General features: G+C 39.0%; 1 protein-coding gene across 2 annotated transcripts in view; it reads left to right on the top strand.

Moving 5' to 3' along the window:
- The first annotated feature begins 1,487 nt into the window (after nucleotides 1-1,487).
- b3glcta (beta 3-glucosyltransferase a) overlaps nucleotides 1,488-14,425 on the top strand; it is a 58,414-nt gene continuing 45,476 nt past the window's right edge. For both annotated transcript variants that reach the window (XM_069707283.1, XM_069707285.1), the window contains exons 1-2: nucleotides 1,488-1,755; nucleotides 11,648-11,691. In XM_069707283.1, the coding sequence (XP_069563384.1) occupies nucleotides 1,640-1,755; nucleotides 11,648-11,691 (160 nt within the window). In that variant the 5' untranslated portion in view covers nucleotides 1,488-1,639. The remainder of the gene's footprint in view (nucleotides 1,756-11,647; nucleotides 11,692-14,425) is intronic.

Below are 14,425 nucleotides of genomic sequence, written 5' to 3'. Positions count from 1 at the left end.
TGGTCATGTTTCCTGCGAAGCTGCTACGACTTCTGAGTCACAACGCTCTTGCACCATTCGCACTGCATTTTCTTCAGGAAATGCACACTCTGGTTCTTTTTCCACTTCTGAATGTTTTTTGGTCAATACGTTTTTGTGCATACTTCCATTTAAAGAAACAATTAAAGTATCCAAATGTTCAGCTATTTGAGGACAATGCAGCTTCTAAGCCAACTCAAAGGTTAATGGCTGTTGATTTGTACTTGTTGACTGAGATGATGCAGCGTATCCTCAGTTACTGTTAATTGTCTGAGATTGGCAGAAGACGGCCATTTGTAGCATGACATACATTGTATGCCCCTGTACGAGTTATCTTTCAGTCTCTCTCTCTGTCTCTGTCAGTGACCTGATAGTCAACAGGTCAGAGTTCATGCCATATGGTTTCCAATCCTCTTCACAACAGATCATTGGTTTGGTACCCAGCTGGTCAAACCCTTCTTGCATGTTATTCTTCTTTTCTCTTTACCAAGCAAGATGCATCAGCGGATTCAGCAGCATCCGGCAAGATCTGGCAGCTTCCATCAAGCTCTTGCAGCATCCACACTGCATTATCTTTAGGAAAGAAAACATCGTAGCAAGAAAACCACAGGTGGAATGTGTAATACTAACGATGTCTGCATCCTATTTAGGTGTCCCAGTTCTAAGGTCCTGCTATTATGCATGCTCACTTCCAGGCATGGTTTAATGAGGACACATACCAAGGACCAAGACATCATTAATGAATGCTATTAGTTACACGTGCATTATTCTGCTATGACAAGACAAATGTCTGCTGTGAAAGATGAGTTAAAAATTGACAAACATTTGAATAGGTAAATCTGGAAATGACTTTGGGCTCTTAATGACAACTGGAACAATTCCTAAATTAATCAATTACTCAGTTAACAGAAATTTTTATAATTAGGTCTTTTTTTTTTTTTAACAAAAAGACCAAACTATTCTGCATCTACAGCTTCTCAATTGTGACGATATGTTGTTTTTCTCTTTTAAGTTATAAGAAATTTAAAATAAGTGGGGCAAAATTAGATGTCACAACAAAACGGCAATGGCATTTTTTAAAATAATTTATTAACCAAACGTTTTAATCAGTTGAATTAAAAAAAAACAACCTAAAAACGAATGAAAATAGTTGTTAGTTTCCTCCTCACTTCAGTTGCGAAAGTTAATACAATGGTTCCTTTAAACCTCTGAAAATAATCTAAATCTAAGATAAAAACAAACAAAAAAATGCTTTTCTTACACTGACTACTTTATCAATTTCCTCACACAGTCTACAGGTAAGATACAGTGGTTACGGATAAACATGATGGTGTTTCCACCTTTAGTGGTCAGAAGTCGGAGTTTCTGAAGAGCACTTGAAGGCAGCAGCAGTAAGCTTCCTGACTGTACGTACTTTTTGGGGTTGTTTTTTTTTTGGTGGAGCAGCCTGTCAGCTGAGATCCGTGAATTCATCCCGCCAGCAGAGCGCGTCCCTGCGCCTTGCACACAATGTGGGGATGCCTCCTACCGGAGAACAAACCCACTCCCCGTTTTCTGTGAAACTGAGAAAAGGAAGAAACCCCGTCGTGTTTTTTTTTGTGTGAACACTGTCAGAAAGCCCATGCGCTGCGAGCTTTCTCCACCACCTACACCGCTCACAGGACTCTCTCAGGATGCGGTCGAGGAGCCCACACATCGGGGACAAAGTGGCAGGCTGCTTGGTTTTCCTCTCCTTCTGTAAGTACCCACTTTACTTTCTAATCCTCACCTCAGGAGGCTCGGACCTTACAGCTGTGTGCGCGAAGCATTATAACGCCCGCAACAGTTTGTCTTGTTTCTGAAAGGCGAAACTGAATATTTCCGATCAGCTGCGAGAAGAGAGAGCTGAGTGTATTTGCAGAAGTGTTTGAGAAAGTGCGAAGCCATGATCCGCCTCAACTTCCTGAGGAGTTGAAAGGCGATTTGCGCTTACCGTGTTGCCATGTGGGTTTGCGCAGACCCAAGAGTTTACGTTCGGGTTTAATTAAAAGAGTTGAAAGGTTCGAAAGCTCTCTCATTTGAAATCACGGCATTTGCGTTGAAATCTCTTCCCCCCCCCCCCCCCCAGTCTGGCGAGCTTCTGCCTGACACCGACGTTGCACTGGCTGGAGACCCAGCCCGAGGTTCACTGCACCTCAGGCTGGATCTCCCAGAGGCTTCAAGTTAGGATTTTCTCTGTCAACAACAAAAGTAGAAGATTAAACAACAGCTGCAGTTAATAGCATTATTGAGTCCTCTTTTTTTTTATTATTGCTGTAGTGGCAATAGGAAATTGCATTCGAAGACTTAGTAACCAATATAAATGCAGTCTTTTAAGTAAATTTGCGTTAAATTTGTACCATAAATTGTTAGTTAATCACATTTTTACTTCCTTCCATGGAGTTGATTTCTTAATTTGACAAAATTCGTTTTGGCTAAAATTTAAAATATTTGAGGTGGGCTTAATTTATCAGGGGGGGGGGGCATGTTTCAATGATAGTATCGTTTCCAATTAAGAATACAGATTTTTACTTGATAGTCCACAGCCAGACCATGCATTGTGTTTCATTCACATACGAAGCTTATTCAGTGATGCAGCATGTCTATTGGGGGGGAGGGGGGTGTAGACAATGTACGGCTGCAGCTGTGGAGAGAACTGCACTCAGTGGCCAATATAGCATATGCGGGTGTACCATGTGGAGGTCCACCTGAACAGAATGAAATTAATGCTGAAAGCAGGAGAGTCTGCATGCCTTGAAAGGAACCATATTCACAAGAATCTGCAAATATGTTAGTGCAGCAAAAAAAAGAACATCTGCCCAGGGGACAAGTGCAACACTGCCATGTTTAAGACTATAAAGGCATAGGTTACTGGTTGAAAGAGTATCTATGAATCTTAGAACAAATTACCACTCACTCTGCTTTATTATTAATTGGATCTGACCTTTAGATATTATGTTTTTAACCTACATGTTGTCCCCCTTTTATATCCCGTCTCGGCTTCCTATACACCTGGCTATGTTCACGTATTGTAAAAGCAAGCTCTCTTCCTCTCTCATTTTTCATTTGGCTGGGATTGCAAGAAAACTCATCACATATCATTTAGGATCTTTCATCCTTAATGCGTAGTTGCTGGTCAAAGAATTGTGGCTTCTCTCAATTTGATCTTTGTGTAACAACCGGATGAGGATGAAATAGCTTACCTAAGGATTTTGCACGCTGATCAAAAACATACTTACGAACAGCTACTCAAGTTTTTGGATGTTTAAAAAAAAAAAAAAAAAATTCAATACATTCAGATCAGTGTGAGCAGCCACAGACACTGCTGCAATCGACCCCTGTGCATGAGCGCAAGCTGTATTTGTGTGCTTGGCACTGTGTCAAGCACGTTTAGTTGGGAATCACACCCTGACAAGGCTGCTCTTCTGCTCCCCCTGTATGTAATATTCATGGCCTTAACATCGCAGCACAGCCAAGGTCTGGAGAGTGGCCAGCTGGGTGACATCAGGGAGCCACCTCTGCTGTTTTTTAATGATGTTGTCCATAAAGTTTGAGCCGACTGTCATTTCTGATGTGCTCTGGAGCGGGTTGCAACTGAGTGTGCCGCAGTCGGGAAGAGGTGCAGCACCTCCAGGTTTGAGGCTACAGAACATAAGTCGACATGGGGCGCATTTCAAATGTGGCATGTGATTGCTCCGCAGAGTTCGGCATCTGTTTGTTGATTTAAATGCAATACAATGATGAGAGAGTACTGTGCACAAACTGTGAATTTGACTTTTTTTAATTGTTTAAAAAAAAGTCAATCTGTTTTTATTTGAGTGTAGTGAAACACTAAAATGGTGCATTTAGTTGGAGATGATCGTCATACTCTGCTATCGACAAATGTTCATTTCAGCAGTTTTATTCAATTTAACTCATAAATTTATCATTTGTGTAAAAAATGAGTATAATAATAATACTAAATAATGTTATAATACTAATGTTAATAATAAAAACAAGTAGTTGGTTAGTTGATTGTTGACATTTTTATTGCAAACATGTCGAAGGTTACTGCTGTTTTGTCATCATAATTAAAGTTAGAGATTGCCATTTTATCTCCAAAAATCTTTTCTCATCCACTCGCCTTAAGAAAGGCTCAGTTCGGAGACAGTTAAACGGCCTGTGAGATCGATGTGGATGATGTTGGTGGTGAGCAGAGAGCCGAGATCTCAAACAGCAGTCTTTGTTCTGACCGTCAGCTGTGGTCATGAGTTTTAAGTCGTGACTGAAGGAAATGAGATCGCAGCCACGTTGACTTTTCTCTGCAGGCTGGATGGTGTCACTGTAGCTGACAGAGTGAGGAGATCTGTGGTTCAAGGGAACTTTTGGGTACAGCTGCTGATCTTCCACCATTAGGGAAGTCATCTTCAGGCACCTGGTAAAGATGTCCTCCAGAGCAGCCTCCCACTCTCAGATTAGTTTATATGGGAGAGATTACTGTATTACTGCTTCAGATTTGTAATGATAGTCTGGAAACCGTGTTCACATGAAGGTTTGCTCAACCCCTCTGAAGGGCAGACCAGTCAACAAATAGTAGGGGTTGAAGTCAAGCAGTTGGTCTCGAATTGTAGTTCCAACAATGGCGGCGGTGTTAGTGCTAGATGAAGCAATCGTAACAGGGCCAGAAAATCTCAAGGAATTGAAGCTGGAACAAGAACTATGTCTAAAATTAATTTAAAAAAAAGTATATATATAGTTTGCAATATTAATTTCCCAACATGGCCTTGAACTCTCATGCTCACATTGATAGAGGGTCTCTTTTGTTTACAGCTTGGTGAGTTTCGGCATTCAACAAACTTCGTATGGTGCTATATGCGGATTGATCACAGGCTGCTCCAGTAGTTTCAAAATTAACTATTTTAAGTCTAAGCCCATCCAGATGCATCAACTGGAAACAATTCTCATTGGAGCGTGTCCAGACCCGTATACTCAAGAAGTGAACTGGGGTGTGGTTTATAACAGGCTCAGATTGTTGTGTATCTCTAAAAGTTAATGAGCATCTGCAGGAAGAGCCTAATGATGTCATAGAGTCTCCTCGGTGAGATCTGCAACACTGCTTTGAATGAACAGCCTTTGGCTCAGGGAGAAATGGATGGATGGAAGTCTTAGATGTTTAGATCATTGATCAAAATCACTGATTAAACTGCAATCACTAAAAAGCTTACCGGAAGTAGGAGTTCAGTGGTGTTGCCATATCGCTCCTATAGATATACCTGCCTGTATCAGGCCAGAGTGGAAAGTGTTGCAACTCCATGAGCATCGGCTGCTGCTAACAGTTCATTTAATTTCATGATTAATCTGCAGTTCATAGACCTTTTTCAGACATTTAGACTTGTCACAGTAAGAAAAGCACAGGTACAGCTAATGATGCCTGCATTCCTTTTAAGTGTCCCAGGAATTCATGTAAAGAACTAATATGCACAAAAGCAGGAGCTCCCCGAAGTGGAATGCAGCCATTATTAATCCTACTCTGCCTTACTGTGATGAGTCGAAATGTCTGCAGTGAAAAAGGTTTATATTGCATAAAATATCAGAAAATGATGAAAAATCGAGCCAGTAATAAGGTCATTCATTTCATATAAGAATTTTTTTTTTTTTTTTAATAATTATATATATGTTGTTAGGGTGATGAACACCAAGACAAATTTAGGTTTTCCTTTCATTGTAAAGATAGTGTTCTGCCAGGCAGAGGCATGGAAACTAAATTACTAATGTAAAGTCGCTGACAGGAAGCTATTTTGCTCTGTTGTCATTGTAGGGAATGATTTGGAATTAATGCAGCTGAATGAAGGGAGGAAGCAGAGATGTATTCATGATCAAATATCTAAATACGATTGGTCAACATCAGAAACCATGTTTGTTACCTTGTGATCTTTGTTGTTTGTCCTAAATTGTGGCCTATAAATGGTGAGAATTTATATTATTTAAAATCCCCATTCAAAACATCTGATCCCGGGTAAAAAAAAAAAAAGGCAATGTATTTAATATTAACTGTATTTAAGTAATGCGAGTGAGCGCCATTGCTCTAACTGGGGTATGAGTTTCTGTCTGTGCTTGGGCCAGAACGGGAGGTTTAAATTTATGATGACACCACGCCAGATGAAACCTGTGCCTCTTGCTACCTAACAGTTTGCAGAGCAGTTGTAAAAAATACAAATCAAATGCATTGTTACAACTGTACGTGCAGCGCAAACTGTGTGCCGTCTGTGCCTGCCCTTTTATATTATAATAGCTTTTCCTGTCTCCGTCGCCATGAAGTGTTGTACGTTTTCTGTGGAAGAAATTCTGGCATCTTGAAGTTATCGTCACAGACTTTAAAACAGCAGTGAAACATGTTCAAGCTGAGTCATGTCATTTTTGATCACCACAGACTAAAGCTAACCTTGATGTACTGCATTGACCCGTTGTCTCCTTCAGTGTAGACTCAACAGTGAAACAGTTTTTAGGGAGGCAGCAAGTACATTTCTACTGCATATTGTGTGGGACTCATTAGAGTTGAAGATGGGTCTGAACAAATGGAAAATGTTTCCATTCGAACTGTTTGACTTCACTCCTCAAATGTACAAAAACGAGGATACCAGGTAAAAAAAAAGGTTTACAACAGAAAACTGGAGTTCTTGATCAGTTTTAAGATCCACCCTACAGTTGTCCCTATTTTCATTCGCACCAACTAAACTGATCAGTTGAAAAAACTATGTAAAAATATTCAGCAACTACTTTTTACAATCAGTTAATCGTGTGAACCATTTATCATACATTCATGATTCTGAAATGTGAGGATTTTCTCTCTTTAAATCCCCGATCACTACTGCTTTGACAAAATCAGCGATTTGAAAACATCACATTGAGCTCTGGGATTTTCTGATGAGCATCTTTTACACTGATAATGAAAATATAATGAGTTGCTTGTAACACTAACAACAATGATGATATTTATTCTTTTATTGCTCTTATTTTTTTTTTAAATACTTGTATCTATCTTATTTAGTTTATTTCATATGTATTTGTTCATACTGTGTACATATTGCTGTGACGACTAAATTTCCCCACTGTGGAATTAATAAAGTCTAATCTAATCTAATATGATTCTGAAAAACTGCAGAATAGGATAATTGACAATGTATTTTTTAAAATTAATTGATGAAGTAATTACATTTTTTTTTTTTTTATGTCCAGTGCCATGGGGCTTAAAATGTTCGCTTGTTACAATATCTGTGCATGGCAGCTATGGTGACTCTTTGTGTTTTTTTTTTTTTTTTTTTACAAATGGTGGTCTACAATTAAAGTATAGTTAAGATTATGCAACAGGTTCAACGAAAATGTTGCAACTTTATGTAGACATCCACTCAGCATAGATGGTACATATAGTCCACTGAAGCTATGAATTTGCCAGTGCAATATGATGACAGTAAAAGCTGAGTTTTCCTGCAACAGAGCGGCGCTGGCTGTGCCTTTGTGTACCAGGATGCATTGCTCCCAAGTCATTCCAAAACCAGGCTCCCTATGCCAGATCTCTCCCCTTGCAGCTCCTACTCAACAGAAAAACTATAAGCAACCAGGAAATATTGTTTTCAGAGAATAAAAAGACAGTTTTTTTTTTTTTTTTTAAATAAGAAAGCTTGCAGTACTGATCATACACTGTGATGTTTGCAGCTATTGTAAACACAAACCCCTCAACAGACTGAGAAAATTGGTTGTCCAGCTTTGCAGCGTATCGGCACCCTCACCCACTTTGGTGGCCAAAAGCGTTAGGTGAAAAAAATACTCACTCAGTGGTCATCTGCCCTCTCAGCCCTGCTGATTTTTATTGTCTTTTCCTATTTATCATCAGTATCCTGAAGGTCTCCAACAAACCTCTCTCCAAATGAGGCGAGAGCAATAATGCATAGTAACCCACACATGGCTCTATCTGTCTGCGTCTGCAACATCCTCCAACGTAAAATACCCAAACTGAAATTATTTGCAGCAGAATGTCTCAGTTTCTGTAGATGTCGGAGGCAAAGTTGATTCAAAGGCTCCACCATTCCCTGTTTCCTCTTTGTAGCTGAGTTTCTGGATAGTTGTCGCCGGGCAATATCTTCCTGCTCAGTAAAGAAACACATCGTCGGACTCTCTTCGCTGCATTTCTTTGGCCGAATACTCGAATAAATGCAGACGAGTATCCGAGTAAAAAAATGCTTTCTCATCCATAACGTTGTCTGCACTCATATTTTAGGAAATTCTCGCTCTCATACTTTATCCTTCATTCCAATAGAGAGTAGGTTGAAAATCATCAAATTGGTCCTTAAAGGTGTGGAGAGATCATGGCTATGGTTGATATTAAAGAAGTTCAACAACCAGACTTACTAGGCCACTTCCCTTTCAATACCGTGATCTCACTATTGCTTCTGCCTTGCTATATGACAAACTCATTTCCTGTCTTGGTGCTTTGGATTGTTGGTATTGGACCCACACACATTCATGGTTGAAACAGAACAGCATGAGAGTCCTTCTTTTCCTCTGCCCGTATATTTTCAAGTGCCATATTCACTCAACTTCCCTGAATGTTTAGTTGTCCTCACCAGAAGCTGTACGCTGTTTCGTGCCACACAGGTGGTGTTCCTGTTTAAAATGGAGGGCTGGAGCTGCTCTCTGTGGTTTTAGAAGAGGTTGGTGAGAGCTGAATCCAGGTTTAATGGCCCTCGGCTTAGTGATGTTTGTGCACCGGTCTCAGAAGTGATTTCTGGATGGCTGCCTTGCCATATATATCAGCATTGTGAAGCTTACCAAATTTGTGTTGTTATTGTTTTTCTGCCAGATTGAATGACTTTGTTTTTTCTGAATTAATGCAGCTTCACTGTACAGTCTGTTCACTGTTTGGAAACCCTTAGTCGTCTCATCTTGCTTTGAATACTCCACATGGACACGGTGATCATCAGAGCTCTTCAACAGCTGACACTGACTGCTAATTTGCATTCAAGTCAATATAATACACCTGCACAGCTGCCTTTGTTCATGTGATTTAGCTATTACAAAGCACTCTCATCTAGGGTCTCCATTTTCCACCCCACTCCCTCCGTACCCATTAAATGCTGCCTGAAATGTAATGTGAGTCAGACACGCTGAACTGTTAAACAAGCAAAGCATCTTTCAGAACTGTGAATCTCTCAAGACAAAGAGCTAATGAGAAGAAAACACTCTCAGTACAACCCTTCACTTTAAGACTAGTACCCATTATACATACTGTCTTTGTCAGATTCTTCAAAGGTGCACCAACCTGATTCCCTCCCATTCTTATGAACACGGTCTATCCTGGCCAATTGCATCAGACGTCTGCTTTTGTTACACTTTCAATGTAAATTGAGCAGCTTGTTTAAAAGTCAATTGAAAACGCGGTTGGAAACAACAGACTTTATTATGCAGTTTGAGGACACGATGAGATGAAGGTGCTCCCATTAGCGCTCCTGATTTTACAGGGAGCTTCTCCCTCTCTGTGTCTCTGTCTCTCCAGGGTGAGCGATTAAAAGAAGGGAAGTTTGATATGTTGCACAACATATTGTGAACTTTCCTGTTGGAAGCTTAGTTTTATGCCAAACGTTGCATTTTTAATACTGACAGAAACCATGCTGCCAGATGACGATGTAGCTGCTCGCCCGACAGCTGGATCCAACTTTAAGTTTGTGAGCTTCTCATTGCAATTAGGGATTCACAGGCATTAGTTAATGATGTGTGTGGCTTACATTTGGGTTAGCTTCTTGTCTCTGATAAACAAAAAAGGATGTGATGCAAATTGTTATTATATTTCCCACATTGTATAACTCGCTATCTGTAGTTTTTCCTTTTATCAGCAAACGCAGGCGTCTTTTCTTTAGGAGCCATATGTTGTGTGAGATAGACGCCACGTATTTGCTGCCAGCATTTGAAGGGACCGCGAGCTGTTAAAAATATGATATCTTTAAAAAGAATTGCCAGTGTGTTTTTTTTTTTTTTGTTTTTTTTGTTTTGCACTCGGCAGCTCATTGTTGACATGGGACACAGCGGCATACAAAACAATTTCCGCTCAGTGTCCACTTACTGGTGTATTCCAGGTCTTTGAACCATATTACACGGTCTTCATGCAGATATGAGGTACTCTGCGCTGGTGTAACTGTAGGTGTTCGAACTGAGCGTTTTTAGGGTCGCTCGTCCACGTTGGCTTCAAAGTTGGGCTCCACAGTTTACTCAGTAATCGATTATATTAATCATATTATTTCTATTGTGATTCATATCATTTTAAATAAGTAAACATTGACATCACTGGTCAAATGTGATTAAGCTTGCCTTAGACACATTGTGCTGTCTCTGTTTATATTCCATTATTTCAGAGCACTTTGATTTACAGGATCAGCAGCAGCATGTTTGTGTTTTCCCTCCATTTGTCATACTTTGTCTTCAACGCAAAAACACTCTTGTTATTAACTGTAGACTGCTGCTGTCTTGCAGAAAGAAATAAGAGATGTTTTTATGGAAGAAAATATAAATTGTGCGTGTGTAAAAAAAAAAAACTCCTCTGAAAGTATAAAGACCTTCAATCTACTCGCTACCTTATTGTGAGTATTTTCTGCTCTGTTGAAGACATCTTATACATCTTTTTAATTGAAATGAACATGAAGTAATATTCCCTCAGCTCTTTTGGCAAATTTTGACTGTTTGATAACATGGCGAGTACCCATTGTTGCTTTTTGGTGCTTTCACGACTAAAATAATTAGGTAGATATTGTTCATTTGTTCTGAACTGGTGGATTTATTCCAGGCTTTACACACAGAAGTGTTTTGAAGTTAACTCGGCTCTTTGAATAATTTACCTAGAGGGTTCCCTTGCAATGGATGGAATTAATATCTCACCAAATTAGTGCAGACCATCAAAGTTAATCTTATGAAATATGTACAGTAAGATTTAACTTTTTTTGTTTGTTTATCCTGTCTATTTGATATTGCACTATTGTTGGAATTTTAAGTGGCTTCTTCCTAGAAAGCATATCTGCTATTTTAAGGTTTTAATCAGTACTCTCAATTGCTCTCTAATGGCTGCTGCAGAGCCAGGAGAGGACATTTAGGTATTTCTCTAGATATCACCTAATTAAAGGCAGATTTAAAGCTGACTGATGTCAGAGTGCAGGCAGCCTGATTCAATATAAATTGCTGTATTCATTCATTTTTAGCGACGCTGTTGTTTTTGATGTATTGATCGTAAATCTTTGGAATCTTTCTGTGAAGATTTTCTTATCCGAATCAATGGCAATGTAATTGAATAGAAGCTCTGAGGGCTCTAATTACAAACTCCCATGGATGAGTGGTGCGCCACACTCTCAGAAATCAAACGGCAACCCAGAAGGAAGGAAAACTCTGAAAAATCTCGAATTTCTTTTTTATTTTACATTTGATAACATTTAGCAGGTTGTTATTATTAAACCCTGCGTTTAAACTGCCGCTATTAGATGATGACGTGAGGTATGAAAAAAAAAAAGAGAGGCTGTTTCTGGTTCAATTTCAAAGAAGTCATTGCTGTTTGTATCATTTCCTGTAATAATGTAATCTTTTTCCATTCTTTCAGTTCACATCAACTTTGCTACTGGCAGCTCAGGAAAAGGCTCCCAGGTAAGAAAAACACACGACCCCAATTATTCTTTATTTCCTGTGTGAAAAGTTTCCTGGTAGTGTCAATTGTCCATTTTTAGGTTTTCTCACCTCAATTAAAGCTTCAATTTCTTGACCAACTGAAATAAGCAAAGTGATTACCGGCCCCCAGATAAGGACTTTGATTTGCTCAGCACTACAAATCTAATCACTTTCTCCTCAAGTTCAAGGGGATTTTCTAGCTCTTGCATTTTCTGCACTCTGCAGTTGCAGCTTGATAAATAATTAACACGTTCAGTTGCTCTACTTCTTATTGGTGTGAGAAGATGTTGACAGTAAGCCTTCCGGCAGAAGTGCTTAGCATCACAGAAATGGGAAATTTCTGTTTTGCGTTTTACTGATGTCAAACAATTATTTTTTCTTGCCGAGTAAGTTTTGCCCTTTTGCTTTGTCACATTTTTGTTGTCTTATATTGTTTATGATGCAATACTGCCTTCCCTTAAACCCCCAGTGTGATCCAAGTGAAAATAAAAAAATAAAACCCCCCAAAATATTTAGGTCTTTGTTTAGGTGTATTTGTGAAAAGCAACCAAAGATATTGGCCTGTAATCTAAGCAAGAAAGTAAATCAGTTTTCTTTGTTAAATATTTTCTACCAGGGAGGCACGGAGCTGCGTGGTTAGGACCGTGTTGGGTTGTCTAGGTTCAAACCTCAGCAGGAGTTCTCTCTGTGCCTGCCCGGCTATTTTTCCAGGGACTTCGGCTTCCTCCCACCATCCAAACACATGCATGTTTAATGTGAGTGTGAATGGTTGTCTGTCTTCTGTCTGTCTGTGTTGGTTCTGTGACTGGCGACCTGTCCAAGGTGTACCCTGCCTTAGCCATAACGTGACCCTGTTCAGGATAAAACAGGTATAGATAATGGATAGATGGATGGATAATTCTACCACATTATCGGCGTGCCGATCAGATGAAACACTGTCAAAGCATTCTCTCCTTTTTCCAGAAAGGAACCATGAAGCGCAGCTGCCGGTCAAAGTGATAAAGTAAAGATTTAAATGACTTAATTTAAAAAAAAAGAAACCCATTAGAGAAATGAAAAGAGCTGAGATTTCACCACAATGGAAGCATAATGGGAAAAAAAATCATGTCTAATGTGCTGGGGAAAAAAAGACATTATTAAAGCTGAAAAAAATGCTTCATGGAGTTCCTTTTTATCTAAGTGTAATGCATCTCCACTTAAATGTCTGCAAAAAGCATGTTTATTTCCGCCCCCTACTTCTCTGTTGATTCTAACATGTGGCCACTAATGGTTGTGAGAGCTTGTGGGATGGGTGTTGCCTAGTTACCACGGGTCTATAACATCTCTTCACCCTCCCAACGTACAATGAGTTTCTTTTTTCCTTCAAGTGAGGAAATAATATTTTCACAGTTTTCTTGATCCAGTTGAAATTCATATATCACCTGTGATTTGAGTGTTCAAAGATACAAAGCGTGCATCATGCAAAGAGAGCCAATCAAAACAAATAGAATGGTCAAATTACATTTGAGATGTATTGGGCTAATTGATTCCCAAAATCAACTTGAAGCCTCGTTATGATCAGCTACCACTTGCACAGTTAAAGTTACTGCTTAACGCCTTAAATCAACCTCAGCCTTTTTGCGAATTTATTTAACAAATTGCTCCCCTGCTCAAAATCAAGGGTCCCCTCTACATTTGAAGTTTGTCCAAAACTCACTTTTTTTGTCACATTTTATGCATGTCATTTGTTGTATTAATGATTACTATTTGTTGTGTATTTCTCTTCAACCAAGTCTGAGTGCGAACCAGGTTATTGCCCCCTTTTTTTTTTTTTTTTTTTTTTTTTTAGATCTCCTGACCTGAATAACAACATTAACAAATTAGAAAGGAATACAAATTTGTAGGTCATGGAAGCGCTCCAGTTTAGTTATTGAAAGTCATGGAGTTTACATCAGGGCTGTGGCGTGAGGCTTGGAAATCATTTACATACACAACGTTTTGCAAGACATGATTTTTAGTTAGTGGACTCTAAAGTAAACAAAGTTGATTCATCATTTCAAACTTAAGGCGGTTTAATGAATAAAACAATTAATTACTGTTCGTTCCACCGGGAGTTATCGTCTCTCTACATTGTAGCGTATGCTTATTTATTTTTTTTTATAACCCACTGAAGTTGCAATCTTATACAAAACAAGACCTATTTAAAGTTTTAAATGAAAAACAAATTGTTTTTGTGGTTTGGGCAATCCTAATCAAACATGATTTTACCTCCTGCCTCTCCAGCCCATGGTAACACAAATATTTTGACAATGTTGTTTTTGTGTGTAGCAGATGATTGGAATCTTTTGAATTATTGTGCCATAAATGGCACTGATGTTTAACAGGTGCAGACCTCTGAAAATACTGTGACTGATTACAAAATCCACTGAAAAGCAGAAATAGTTTTTTTTAAATATTTATTAGTTTGCTGCCAAAAAGGTAAAAAAAAAAAAATTAAATTAAAAAAAAAAGTTCTTTGGTAATTACCACCAGCAACATCAACTGTGTTGTATACATATAGATATGCCATGTGGAGATAATGGACTCAATCCACCAATGTAGGCCTTTAAAGCACTGTTTGGTTAGAGCTAATGTCAGATGATTCAAACAGCTGGGCTCCTGATTTAGATGTGTTTAAATATGCAGGGGATCCTATTGTGTGTGATATAGGAAACGCTGATCTCAGAATATAAAG

This window comes from Brachyistius frenatus, unplaced genomic scaffold (assembly GCF_029030835.1).
Source record: "Brachyistius frenatus isolate BFR_SWC_R1_liver_20210118 unplaced genomic scaffold, ASM2903083v1 Contig_68, whole genome shotgun sequence".
Taxonomy (NCBI): domain Eukaryota; kingdom Metazoa; phylum Chordata; class Actinopteri; family Embiotocidae; genus Brachyistius; species Brachyistius frenatus.
The sequence above is the reverse complement of the archived record's forward strand: the minus strand, read 5'-3'. Positions and strand labels throughout refer to the sequence as shown.